General features: G+C 39.8%; 1 protein-coding gene across 4 annotated transcripts in view; it reads right to left on the reverse strand.

The window, feature by feature from the left end:
* The window catches only part of ipo8 (importin 8), a 121,631-nt gene that overhangs the window by 79,131 nt on the left and 28,420 nt on the right, over positions 1 to 14,080 (reverse strand). The window contains exons 3-6 of one of the 4 annotated variants that reach the window (XM_078568500.1): positions 12,568 to 12,724; positions 8,103 to 8,261; positions 4,790 to 4,946; positions 691 to 780 (exon numbers count right to left, since the gene is read on the reverse strand). In XM_078568500.1, the coding sequence (XP_078424626.1) occupies positions 691 to 780; positions 4,790 to 4,946; positions 8,103 to 8,261; positions 12,568 to 12,724 (563 nt within the window). The remainder of the gene's footprint in view (positions 1 to 690; positions 781 to 4,789; positions 4,947 to 8,102; positions 8,262 to 12,567; positions 12,725 to 14,080) is intronic. The other 3 variants (XM_078568502.1, XM_078568501.1, XM_078568504.1) reach the window with 3 other exon arrangements.

Raw genomic sequence — 14,080 nt, forward strand, 5'->3', positions numbered from 1 at the left:
GATCAATCTCAGATTTAAAATTAAGCTGAGCTAAATTCTGAAAGCCTGTGGCACAGAATTCTTGTAACTAATGAAAACATCAGTGAGTTAACTATTTTAAGTGAGGTTCTTTTCCAGTTTATACATTTTCTTTTCTGGCTCTTTAGTTTAAAAGGTTGGCCACTCTGATTTGGATCAACAAGAGCAAAAGTAAGATGGAATAAACAAACATCTTTTTTGACAGTCTACAATGACAGGAACTACGATGCATTACTTAAGAGACTGAAGTTCAAAGCAATCTCAGCTAATCTCACTAGTACAGGAAGTTCCTGTATGACTAAAATGTTTGTGATTTTTGTAACAAATATCATCTCATATTATTCATGGCAAATTAACCTGACAAAAAAAAACCTGTTGATCTGTTTTGCATCAGGAATATGTTAAGAAACAGAGAGATAGACAAATCACGTACACACATGAAAGTGTGAGATGGAGATGGAGAAGGGGAGGGAAGAGAGAGACCTAGGCAGGCACAAAAGTAAGAGAGAAAATGAGAGGAGAAACAAACACACACAGAAAGTAGGCAGACAGACAGGAAGACAGAGAGCAAGAATGGGAGAGACAGATAAGTGCACAATCTCTCTCTCAACCTGCTCAATTAAAGGTGAACACATGCATTGCAAAAAATTCAACTTATTAAAGAACACTTACAGGAGGAACATCTCGGTCAATGATTGTCCTAAATATTTCCATCCATTGAGTCATGGTTTGCTTATTTACCAGTTGCAGTGGTAGTGCGTACTAGCAAAGGGAAGCAAGAGAGACAGCTTGTTGAACAAATCTCCAACAAAAAAGAAAAAAATTGTTAAAAAGTTCTGGTTATAAATGTAGTCCTTTACATTAAATTAGTTCATATTTAATTCGCAGAGTTTCTAGGTTCAGTCACACACACTAAATATTCAAAAATTCTTTAATTTTGGCATTAGGCAGAGTCAATGAACTGTGGGATGATGCAACTTAATGATAATAGAGGGGGAAGACATCCTTAGGAAAATTATTGATGAAGTTTTGACCCTTCTTTATTATCTTTCCTGTGTAAAACCCCAAATAGAGGATAAGTATGTGACCAACATCACAATGAGCAGCTACTGGGAGATGGGAGAACTGATAACTCTTCCATTTTCTCTCTCTACTTTGAGGATTCACGATTTCCATTTCACTTTCCTACCCTCCCCTCCCACTATCATAATAAGATAACAGCAGGTCAATTGGCTACATGAGTCAGTGTGCTCCAAAAAGTATTTTGTTGCGTGAATCTTTTTGAAAATATGTTAAGGTCTTATACAAATGCCAGATTTTTTAATAATACTGATCATGAGACAACAGTGGGCACAAGCCTCCTTTCTAACAACTATTGGCAAAGGATACTCGACCTCCCAACACATCTCACCCCAATACTATTCCATACCTTATCCATTTGCCACATGTGGCTAAGTGCAAATTCAGATGTTGCTAATTACATTTTTGATTAGTAAATAAAATGTTAGTAATAGACACACAATTGTTGGCAGTGTGATCTCAATGCTTCTACACTGCAACAGTGGCTGCAATTCAAAAGTACTTGATTAGTTGTTAAACACAGGTACATCCTGAGGTTATGAAAGGCGCTCTATAATTGCAAGGCTTTCTCATATTTGCACGGCAAATACAAATGAATTTTAACCTTTGTGCATCTGTTGGTAAAATGGTCTGACAAAAAGCAGAGCATGAGTGTGTTTTGGATTGCTGCATGTGCTTTACTTCCTTGATTATTGTTTATTGGTTATCTGTGAAAATAGTATGCAATAGGAGTGAAAACAGATGGGCTTCAGCACACTGGAAATGCTATCAATCTCCCTGCGGGGAGAGGAGAGCCATAATCCTGCTCAGCTCGATCTATTGAAATCATCACTCCAGGCAGCAGACGAAAGCCAGCCCAAATAATAATGAAGGCTCGTCATGGCAAAGGGAAAGATCACGCAATTACATTGTGGAAGGAGTGCAGGGGAAGGTCTGACGCATCTCACTGTGCGAGTCAACTCTCAGTAATCACTCTGAAGAAGTCAAAATACCACTCAAAGCTGCGAGACAAAAACCTAGAAACTGCACTAAGGCCTGCTAAATCTGATTCTAAATTTTGCTGAAGGAGCAAATCTGCAAAGCTTTGCACTGAATGGTGGAAGATGCTTAATTGCTTAAACATGTGAAGTGATTGTCAGTGTACATAAAATCATCTACAGAAAACTTTCCAAAAGTAAAACACTGTGGATGATGGAATACTAAAATAAAAATAGAAAATACTCAGCAGGTCAGGCAACATCTGTGGAGACGGAAACAGGGGTTAACATTTCAGCTCAACAGACTGTCAGAATGGTTCTGATGAAAGGTTATTGGTCTGAAACGTTTTCTCTCTCCACAGATGCATTCTAACCAGAGTATTTCCAATATTTTTTGTTGCACAAAGCATGAATAAGACCACAGTTGGAGTACATTGTGCAATACAGCCAATACAACAGAAGTTGAGACAAAACAGAGGCCATGGAGCAAATTTGCTAAAATTCTGCTTGCCATTAGTTATTTAAAATGGGATGACGCAGAGCAGGTAGAACCGAACTTCAGGTGGTTGAAAGAACTAGAATGAAGAGATAAGCCATACAATATTATACACAAGAAATTGAGGGAAGAACAGAAGAAACCTTGGGTAGGATTTTCCAGCCCCGTCTGCCGCCAGGATTGTCCAGTCCCGCCGAAAGTCAATGGGCTTTTGGCTGGGCCGCCACAACCCACACAGTGGGGACGGAAAATCCCGGCTTTTGTGCTACTGGAATTAGTGATTAGCATGGAGGCCATGCAAACTTTTAAGACCAGGTTAGATAGATGTTTGAAGGAAAAGAGAATAAAGGGATGTGAGAATAGGGCAGGCACATGGGGTTAGCAGTTTACTCAGGTGGAGTATAACTAACAATACAGAAATGGTCTATTTCTATTTTGCAATTTCCATGTAATTTGCAACTTAACTCCTCTGGTCTCAATGTCTTTTTTTTTAAAAGTGTGAAGTTATCTTGTTCTAAAACCATCAGGGTTGAAAAGTAACTATTTTGCAGATTCCTTCTTTGTAAAAAAAATATAAGGGAGTTAAAAATTCAGAGAGGCGACATGGAAATGGGAGGAAAATTCGGTACCTGTATTGGAATGATTGGAAATTGTTTGTAAGTATGACTCACTCCCTCACTGACTTACAGCTGTGGTTGTCAGACTGGCTAAAAAGTCATGTTTTGTTGTACCCGGTTTTGTGTGTTCGACTGGCACATTATATATAAGTATGGTTATATAGCAACTAAATGATGTTCCACGTTTTCAGAGACTCAAAGTAACTGTTCAACTATAAAGCAGAGTTTTATTGGCTCAAGTGAAGCATCCCACAATAAGCATCATAACGCTACTAAATCATAACGTACTGGAAATGCTCCACCCATCAACAGTGTAAGCTTAAATCTGCAGAACCTCATAAGAATATTAAACAGGTGTGGAGGAAGGCAAAATAGGTATGCAGCGACACGTAGGCTTCCTGCAAGTGTGTGGGTGAGGGTGCCCTTGTACTTAAATAATCAGTGCTTGAGCACACACTGAAAGATTACTCAGTTGACAAAGGCACCCGAGGGCCATCAGCATTTGTACATCATGAAAAGTTAGAGCCTTTGAATGCAATTAAAGAAAGGCTTGAACTTATAATGTTTTTCATGGCCTCAAGATACTCCAAAGTGCTTTATAACCAATGAGGTACTTGTCAAGTGTAGTCACACTAATGTAGGAAACGTGGCAATCAATTTACACTCAAGGTCCCACACACAGCAATGTGAATGGCTAAGGGGATAGTGGGTGCAAAAGAGAAGCGAGGCATTGAATAGTAAGAATATGAAATCCTTAATAAGTATATTGACAGGACAGCTAGACCAGCTATTCCACTCAAGCTAATAAAACTCCACTTTAGAGATGAACCAGCAGCTTTGCGAGTCTCCAAAGATGTGGACCACCAGTGCCGTTGCGTCATTTAGCTATATAACAAGATTTATGCATATGTGCAAGTCTAAACATAAAATCAAGTGTAACAGAAACATGGGTTTTGTCTACTTAATCATGCAGAACATTCTTTCAAGTTACGTGAATGTGGTGGATAATCAGACTGTCAGAATAAGCTGGCTGCTTTTCTAAAAATTTATTCGCAAGATGTGGGTGTTACGGGCAAGGCTGGCAGTGGTGGACCTTCTTGAACCGCTGATCGTGGTTTAACGCAACCGAGTAGCTTATCCAGTCACAGTTAGAGCCAATATTGTTGATGTGGGATCCCAGTCTCATAAGTAGGCTAGATCAGGTAGGGGCAGCGTTTACTTCCCTGAAGGACAGTAGCAAAACCAAGGGGGCTTTTAGGACGATCTGACAACTTCACGGTTACTTTTACCAATGCCAGCCTTTTATTTCCAGATAAACCGAATTCAAATTTCAAACTGCCATTGTAAGATTTATTCTCTGGGTTATTCGTCCAGGTCTCTGTCTTATTTGTCCAATAGCATAGCTATCACACCACCATACCCTATGCATCTGCTACTAGAGTTAGCAAATCCATGTATGTTACATCCTCCCAATCGGGTCTACTTGCACAATTCTAAGTCGTAAACATCAAGATTTATAAACTACCCAATCAAATGAGGATGCAGAAGACAGTCCCAGTAATTGAGAAATGTATCCTTCCTGTCCCGGGTGTTGTTCATACCTGAACAAGTGCAAAGAAGATTTTTAAGATCTGCTTCTGAATCAGCACTGACCAATGGGTTGCATCAGGCAGAAGTTGCATGATTTGCTGCTGAATTCGTGGTAAAAATATCTGCATCGCTGCAATCAGAGGATCTCGTTCCTCTGCCTTCTTGAATCTAAAAAAACACATTGGAATTTAGCAATGATTTGAGACTGCACCGGTGCATGTGCACCAGAATTAAGAAGAAACGAGCTTTACCACACAACATCAGCAAAAAAATGTGAATTACAGAGAAAGCAACTCAACAGATAAGAGGCAATATTGAAAGAGTCTCATCTCAGTGACTTATTTTTCTAAAACAGTGAATTTAACTTAGCTTTTGAGTTCTGCAGTTACACTTCACATAGCACATTTAGAAATGTCAAAAGTTAAAGAAAGAGGGAAAATGATAGACCATCATTGTGTGCTAAGGTCAAATGCAGCGCTACAAGGCATGTTTGCAGATTGATCCCAGTCACAGATTTACAAGCACTTGATAATCTTCAAATTTCCCCCACTAACAGCAGTTAAGCCGTAATTCGACTTCAGACTTGTACTTATTTACTGCAATTAGATTTTGTGATCTTAAAACGACAGCTGATACAACGCCAAATTCATAATAGAATAATGCATTGTGCATTCTATGGTATTTAAATCCCTGTTGTTTAAAAAGTTGGAGAATCTAACTTACTGTCAGCAGTGTCAAAGGAAATTGATGAGTAATATGTTAAGCATGGTGAATGCAACTTGCTGCCATGCTTCTGAATACCCATCCCAGTCTCAAGATTTCAGCTTTATTTACTTGCATTTATTTTGCAAAATATTAACAAATCCCAATTCAAAAGCACATAATCAAAAAAAGAGCAAAATAACCACTGAACATTCCATAAAACCAAACCGAAACTGACCACTTGTTATTCTATGGCCAGGATTTTCCGGTTGGCAAATGGGGGGGGCGGGGTGCTTGCCGACATGTAAAATGACGTGCGGTGATGTCAGGCGGAACTCTCGACATCACCCCGCCCCATTTAAATTTTCAGGTAGGTGGGGGCTCAGCAAAATTAGCTGTGCGCCCGCCGACCTGTCAATGGCCAATTTAGGCCATTGACAGAGTCATTAAACTAATTAATTGTCCTGATGTCCAACCTTAAGGTTGGCGGGCAGGACAGGAGCCCTGGCGGGCATGAGAAAAAGGGTGAAACCTCATCCATGGGGTTTCATGTAGGTTTTAAAAAATTTAATTAAAGTGCATTCAAAAGTCATGGACATGTCACATGAGGGAACATGTCAGGGAATTTTTTTCTCTCTCCATTTTTAATATTTTTTAATGTACAGCCGATCTCCCTGAGGCAGCACTTTGCGCTCTTTCATGTGCATGCGCGAAAGAGCGCACTCTTGGCTCAGGGAATCACCCACACCACCTGCACAGGGGGCGCATAGCGATTCCGTGCGGACGGCCCACCACGCCCCCACATGCCCGCTCTTCAACTTCCCCCCCAATGAGGGGAAAATTCTGCCCTACAGCTGTGCAACCTCCATCACCAGAGTCCCCACATGGCTGACTCTTTGAATTTACCTTACAGCCACTATCTCTGTCAACACCCTATATCTTTCAATGTGTCTTTCAATGCTTTTTCCTCCTATGTCTCCCTGTGAGCAATGTCATGGGAGGTCCATTTGCTGTTCTCAATTATTTCTGGGAAAAAACAACAATCCTATCTCTGAGGCTCACTGCTGACATAAAATCAGGATCGAACAAAACAAGTACTTTATTGAAATAAAAACAGAAAATGCTGGAAATACTCAACAGCATTTGCGAAGAGAGAAACAAGAGTTAATGTCTCAGGTTTGTGACCTGTCATCAGAAATCACATATCAGGAGCATTAGCATGGAATGTTGCATTGCCTGTGCAGATGCAATGGAGAAACTAGGAGAAAGAGTGCTTACAGGGAGCAGGGTGTGTGCAAGTGTAGTCATGGTAGCTGTGAAAGTTAGTAGGCTTATAAAAATATTGGTTGACAGCCTATCCCAAAAACAGAGATAGAGACATCAAGGAAGGGAAGAGTAAGAGATAGAGAAGACAAGAGAAGGGTGGAAATTGGAAGCAAAGTTGATGATGTTTCCATTCAGGGTCAGAACAGGAATCAACACGGATAGTGTCATTAATGTACCAGAAGTGTACCAATTGCAGCAGTGTGTACCAACTACAAGATGCACTGCAGGAATTCACCAAGACTCCTTAGACAGCACCTTCCAAACCCATGACCACTACTGTCTAGAAGGACAAGGGCAGCAGATGGATGGGAACACCACCACCTGGAAGTTCCCCTCCAAGTCTCTCACCATCCTGACTTGGAAATATATCGCCGTTCCTTCACTGACACTGGGTCAAAATCCTGGAACTCCCTCCCTAACAGCACTGTGGGTGTGCCTACACCACGTGGGCTGCAGTGGTTCAAGAGGGAAGCTCACCACCACCTTCTCAAGGGCAACTAGGGATAGGCAATAAATGCTGGCCCAGCCAGCGAAGCCCAAATCCCGTGAATGAATAAAAAAAAGAAAAAAGGTGAGGGAAAGGCTTGAGTAGCACTGGAACAAAGAATGTTCCACATTACCCACAAAAAAGGCAGGTATAGCTAAGACTCATGCTGCTACCATAGCAACACCTTTATTTTGAGGAAGGACTGGAGTTGGAAGTGGAAATTGTGCAATGTGAGAACAAGTTCAGCCAGGCATAGGACTGGTTGGGCCTTCGTTCAAGGAAGAAGCAGAGAGTTCTCAGACCATTCTGGTGGGGGATGGAGGTGTGGAAGGACCAAACGTAGAACATTTTCATGAAAGGTCACAGACCTGAAACACAAACTCTGTTTATCTCTCCACACGTGCTTCCAGACCTTGAGTATTTCCAGCATTTTGGTTTTATTTCAGATGACCAGCATGTGCAGTTTTGTGCTTTTATACAAGTACTTCATTGTATTACTCTAAGAACCACTGTCGGTATTTTAAAATCAGCTTTCCTCATTGCACATCACTATTTGGTTTTTAAAAACTATGATATTTGGTATAATATTCTGCTACAAATCAGCCTCTCTTATGCAAGAAATTGACTCTTATCTGTAATCCAGACATCAACGTGCTCTTTCTAAACGTGCATCTGCAATAGGATCCCACTACAGACTTCAGCAACAGTTACAATGATTGTTCAATCAGGCCTATCTTCATCATATTTAATTGACTTAAAAACTGATTAGTCAACACACTAGCAAAAGCATACACATTGTAGATACTTACTCATAAGTCCTGACCAACTGGTACAGACACATTAGGCTGCCGAGCCAGCTTGCATTATTTGGCGATTGCAGGAAAAAGCCAATTTTGTCCACCACTGCCGTCCATCGTCCTGGGAAATCGTACTTAATGATAGCACGAAGACACACAGCCAACTGAGACCTTTAAACATGACATTAGCATGTAGATAGTCATATGTCCATGAAATAGAAACTTTATAACTGTTTCACTAGATACTTGGCATGCTCAGCGAAACACTGTACAATAACCAAATGAGAAATGAACCAAAAAGCCATGTAATGAAAGACAGGGAATCTCAACCCCTTGTGAAAATGCTTCATTCTGATTTTGTGTTCACTAAGAGGACATGAGAGCTGTGCAAGAAAACACTCTTTATTCTTAGTGCTTCATGAAAAATGGGGGCAGTGGGAAGGTTAGGAAATCAGAAGAGGTTCACTGCAGCCACTCTTTCACCCAGTAAGTTGCTGGCTCAGAGTGGTACTGGAGGTGCCTCAGTAACAGGTTGTACTCCCATACTATCAGCTATTGTGCTGCATGGGGACATTCCATTGCCTTTCAAAAGGAAAGCAATCCAAATTGGATATACAAATGTAGGCAGCCGCTCTGCTCAATAACTGGCAAAGAAAAAGCACAGTTCCTTTCCCTCAAAACATTTAACTGACTCATGAATAACAGAAAGATCTTCACCTGCATACCCAAACCAGGTGCCTACAGCAGGTGGCGATTGCTTTCTATGAAGCGATTCTTCTCAAGATGATTCCCTATCATCTCTCTCACCAGTTTGTTATTGTCAGGGGTTTTCTTTAAGTAATGCTGTAGATATATCCTTTCATACCATACATTTCTATATAGCTTCCATATACCCCTTTGGTTGTTGCGGTAGATGGGAGGAGAGTGCTCATTTTTTTCAAGTGATGTACAATAAAACTTTCAATATTTCTTTAAGATACCATTGCAGGGAGGCACTGCATCCATTTTAAAATGTCTTACACCAAGTACAAGAGCCCAGTAGAACATCTGAACCAGAACTCCCATCATCCTTGGCTCACAAGTATGTAAATAATGGTTTCAATTCTTTCCTGGTGATGCTAATTATATTTCAGAAGATACTCAACAGGCTATGAGAAGACTCAGCCTTACAACTAGGAACAGGAGGTGACCATTTACCCTCAAGTCTGTTGCACCATTCAATGAGATTGTGGCTGACTTACGACCTTACTCCATACATTCACTTTTGCCCCATATCTCTTAATATCTTGAATTAACAAAAATCCATCAATGTCAGTTTAAAACAAGCGAAGAGGGCACTCGGTAGAACACATACCTCCGCCACGCTGTTTTAACTTAACGTTATTACAATTACACAGCTCTTTCTTGAGGCTGTTCCCTGCCTGGTTGATGCTCTGCAACTACAAAGCTGAAAAAAGATTTTTTTTTAAATGAAGAACTTCCATCTCCTGAGGTGGCTTCAGGCCCATCCACACCCAATAACCTGCTCTGAAAACTCTGCTCACATTTTGACAGCTGTGACAAATCCCACCACAGCAGTTGAGCCAAATTAGAACATTCCAAATAAATCAACAACATTCTAAATAAAACGACCCACAACATTCTAAAAAAAAGTAATTCACCCTATCTTCCAAAGTTAACGGATATTTTTAAAATGTGCAGGATCTGGATCTGCTTCTTTGCCAAAAACTAATTGGGTTATGACCCAAGGAAGAACTGTGCACCAAATTTTGTTGAAATCCATCCATTAGTTTGAGATGTATTATTTACAAAAAGACTAACAAACAGAGGTCTAAATCTTGGTGGAGGTAATTAACAATTGTTCTAACATGAACTGCCTTTTATGGAAAAGGGCTCCAAATTTCTAACAACCTTTGTGTAAAGAAGTGCTTCTTAATTTCACTTCTCTGACTTTAATTTTTAGACTATGCTCCCTAGTCCTAGACTCTCGAACCAGCAGAAATAGTTCAGACTACCTAGTTTAGCATGCATCACTGGCCTATTAATGAACCACATAATCCAAACACCTCAATTAGATAACTCCTCTACCTCAAAAGGAATACAAGCCAAGAATACGCAACCTGCCCTTGTAATTTAACTCTCCATTACTCTGATGAATGTGCACTGAGCCCCTTCCAAGGCCAACATATCTTTCTGGAAGTTGCTTCCAAATCTGAATGCAGTAACCAAGGCTCTGAACAACTGAAATATCACTTCTTTCCCCTTGCATTCCAACTTCTTTGAGAAAAAAGCTAACATTCCATTAGCCTTTATGATTATTTTTGTACCTATGCACTTGCTTATAGCGATTTGTGCATATGGGACACCTAAATCCCTTCGTTCCTCCATAGTCCCTAGTCTCTTGTTGGAGTTTAACGTGGGGAAATGTGAGGTCATCCACTTTATACTTGAGAAAAACAAATTATATATAATTTCTCACTCATGGAGGGACTAGGAAAATATATGCTTCTATTTTTAAAATAAGCAAATTGAACTCTCTCCAAAAGGCACCAATATAAAAAAGAGGCTAAAAGAAAGTATGATAATCCACTGACATGGACTACTGTGACATCTTTACTTTGCATTATTACATGCAGGTTAATTATAGAATTATTTAAGGGAGGTCAGGCAGCTTTTGTGGACAGAGAAACAGGGTTAATGTTTCAGGTTGATGGCCATTCGTCAGAACTCCATTTCTCTCTCTTCAAATGCTGCCTGATCTGCTGAGTATTTCCAGCGTTTTATTATTTTTCCAATTTTTAGATTTAACTGCTGTTCTTTAAATGTACCTTGTTGTAAAAATAAAGCAGCATAATGATACATATCTGGTCTCATCTCATCAGATGTTTGCTTGGTCTGCCTCCCGAGTGATTGAAGAAACACACGTCCAAAAAACATGTATGCATGCTCAGGTCACAGGGGGTACATTACAACACTAGCATACAAGCAGATATAGGACATGAGTCAACTCTCACAAAAGAAGCACATTCAGAACTGAAGTAACTGAACCCACTGCATCACAGAAGGTAACTACAACTAACTAAATCTTAGCACCTGCAAAATAATTTCTCAAAAGGTAAGACTGCATTTTAAATGTTTTTGCAGATTTAAAAATCCAGCACTTTTGATATACTGGCTATGATTTTGACCTAGCCATAGAGGTAACATGCAGTTGCATAATAAGCTATTGGCATTAATCAGAAAGACTACATCCACAAGGGACCAGGGTAGCTGTTCATATTCCAAGATGCATCCTTCAAAGAAAGATTTACAAAGAAGGCCATCAAAGGAACAACAGAATGGTTTACCCCTTTATGGATTGGTTCAAAACTCCCATGCTATTTTGACTGACTTCAACATCTCGTTATTACTGCTTGCTTTTTAAAATGTTTGTGCATAAACCAGTGTGACAGTTTAGTCTGGTACATAAAGGTTCTGGTACGACTGATGTTAATTGGCTTCAGCAGTAATGTAGGCATGTCATAGATATCCAGAGACAAAAAGTATCACAAGAAACTAAAACCATAACAATTGCCATATTTTCTCAAAGTTAAAATTACAACATGGAAAAGAGCCATCCAGCCCAACTAGTCCATGTTGGTTTTTGCCCTTCACATGACTATGAATCATAATTCTGGTTCCCATATTCCTTAATCCCTTTCCTCAAACCACCTATCTGTCCTATTCTTAACAACTTGACAGGGGCTCTGGTTCTGCACTGTAGCAATTCTGTGATTCTGATTCATTCACTAATTCTGACAGAGGGAGTTGTGAGGCTGTGGAATGCATTGTCCAAGTTTCTCTTGGACCCTGTCCTAAATATCTTACATTTAATCTTATACTTATATCCTCTCATTCTAGACCTCTCAATCACAGTAAACAGCTTGATGCTATCTACTCTGTTCCATCTTTTCCTAATTTTAAACTATCAAATCACTCCATAATATCCTGTTCTAATAAAAACAGTCCTAATTTTTCAAATGGTTCTTCCTATTTCTTCATACCAGGTAACATCATCATATGTTCTGCATTCTTTCCATCTCAGATAGAAGAAAATGTGTATAATTTGCATAACTGCAGACCTGGGGCAAGATTTAATTGAGGTATATAAAATAATGAAGGAACTGGTTTGGAAATTGGCTGATCTGTTACAGACAGTGAATAGAGATATTAGTGGTGTCCCAAAAGGATCTGTATTGGGGCACCAACTATTCACTGTATTTATTAACAACATAGATGATAGGATTAAAAAGCCACACATCTAATTTTGTTGATGACGCAAAGACAGCATTGTAAGCTGTGTAATATTCCACACTTGCATCTACAATATGACATTAATGGATTAAGTGAATAGGAAAAACTATGAATTTCAATGTAGGCAAACGGTGGGGTCATCTGCTTTGAATTTCAGCGATTGCTGTCTTTGACTAGACTTTACCTGATTAAGTCAGGAGATTGAATGATCCCCTCTACAATGTTGTCTCGGATTTGTTGACGATCATTTTCATGTATGTTGAAAGGCAACATAGCTTCCCCAGGAGGTGCTTCACGATCCGGCCAGTACTGAGTCACCATGTTCTTCATGTAGATAGCCGCTACACATTAATTAGATAGAAAAATAGGAAGTTCAATTTGAAGGTTGGATACAGCTACAAAATTTTTTTCAGTGCCTTTTATTTCAAGTAAATGGAGGTTACAAACAAACAGATAGCTCAGCATTTTTATACAACTGTGTAATTTCAGTGTTTCCAAGCAGCTTTACATCTTGCCCACTAACGCTGAAGTAATAACTAAAAGAATTTTGTTTGATCAATATTTCACAGATTTTCTCATTGTTTTTTTCCACTCTCTCCTGAACACATTGACTATGTATAAGGGCATATAGTTGCAAGGTCACCAGCGGCCTTATAGTATCTCACTCATGGTTGATACGAAAGCATACAAATTTTAAAAAGGTAAATTCAATCCTTGGTTTCTTTCGAATTAACTGATCTCAGCTGGGCCTTAGTGTCTCTGAACAGGTGGCATCGGTGGGGAATAAGTAAGGATTTCTGCTCATGATCATTTCATACAGAGGGTTATTTGCCACAATCGGCTACTGAGTCAGAGACTGTAATATTATTTGACAAGCATTTGAAAAAATATAAAAGGATGCAAGGAAATGGCATTACAGAAAATAGCTCCAGTTCAACAACATTGTGCAGACATGAATGTCACCAAATGGTAGCATTCTTCTGGGTTGCGATTTCCCAGATTCTACTCCCAATCAGAGCATTTCTGATCTCAGCTGTAGTGTGGGGAGGTGCACAGTGCAGTCCAGGCTGTACCACACAGTAAAGGGAGGGCAGGAAACAAGCAGAGGACCAATAGCCTTCAACTCCTCTCCGCCTTCACAGTTCCATGGGTCCCTGCCTTCCCCCAGCATTGTACAGACAGCACTGCCTATGCTCAGAGCCAGGGAAAAACAGAAGACGTCCAAAAGGGTGGTAAAGATAATGAATCAAGATAATGATTCAGTCTCATAGTCAAACTACTTCTCAGCAGTAATACAAAAACCAGCAGATTTAGCATAATTCCAATCACTGTCAAATGTGCTGCAGCTCTGTGAGGCAAAAGCACAGCTGTTTCACCTTCAGGAATTGAGTTCAAATTCAAATTTGACTGAGGGGATCAGTTAAATATTGTTGTTGACCAAAAGGGTCCTATCAAAATGAGGTTTGGTGTTGAGAACTATGGTGATTAGATGCTCAAGTCCAAATAATGTAACTGCCCATAAAATGCTGGGAAACTGATAATGTCACATGGAAAGAAATTAATGGTGGTTGATAAGAAAAATTGAGCCAGTAACAAATGGTTTTCTGAAGTTAGAGATAAAGCTCATCAGTATGGGAAGAGCACAAGGAACTTCATTTTAAGTGTTGCTGTGCTATTCCACACCCCAAGCGGGCTCA

Source organism: Cetorhinus maximus, chromosome 22, assembly GCF_964194155.1.
Source record: "Cetorhinus maximus chromosome 22, sCetMax3.hap1.1, whole genome shotgun sequence".
In the NCBI taxonomy this organism is placed as follows: Eukaryota; Metazoa; Chordata; class Chondrichthyes; order Lamniformes; family Cetorhinidae; genus Cetorhinus; species Cetorhinus maximus.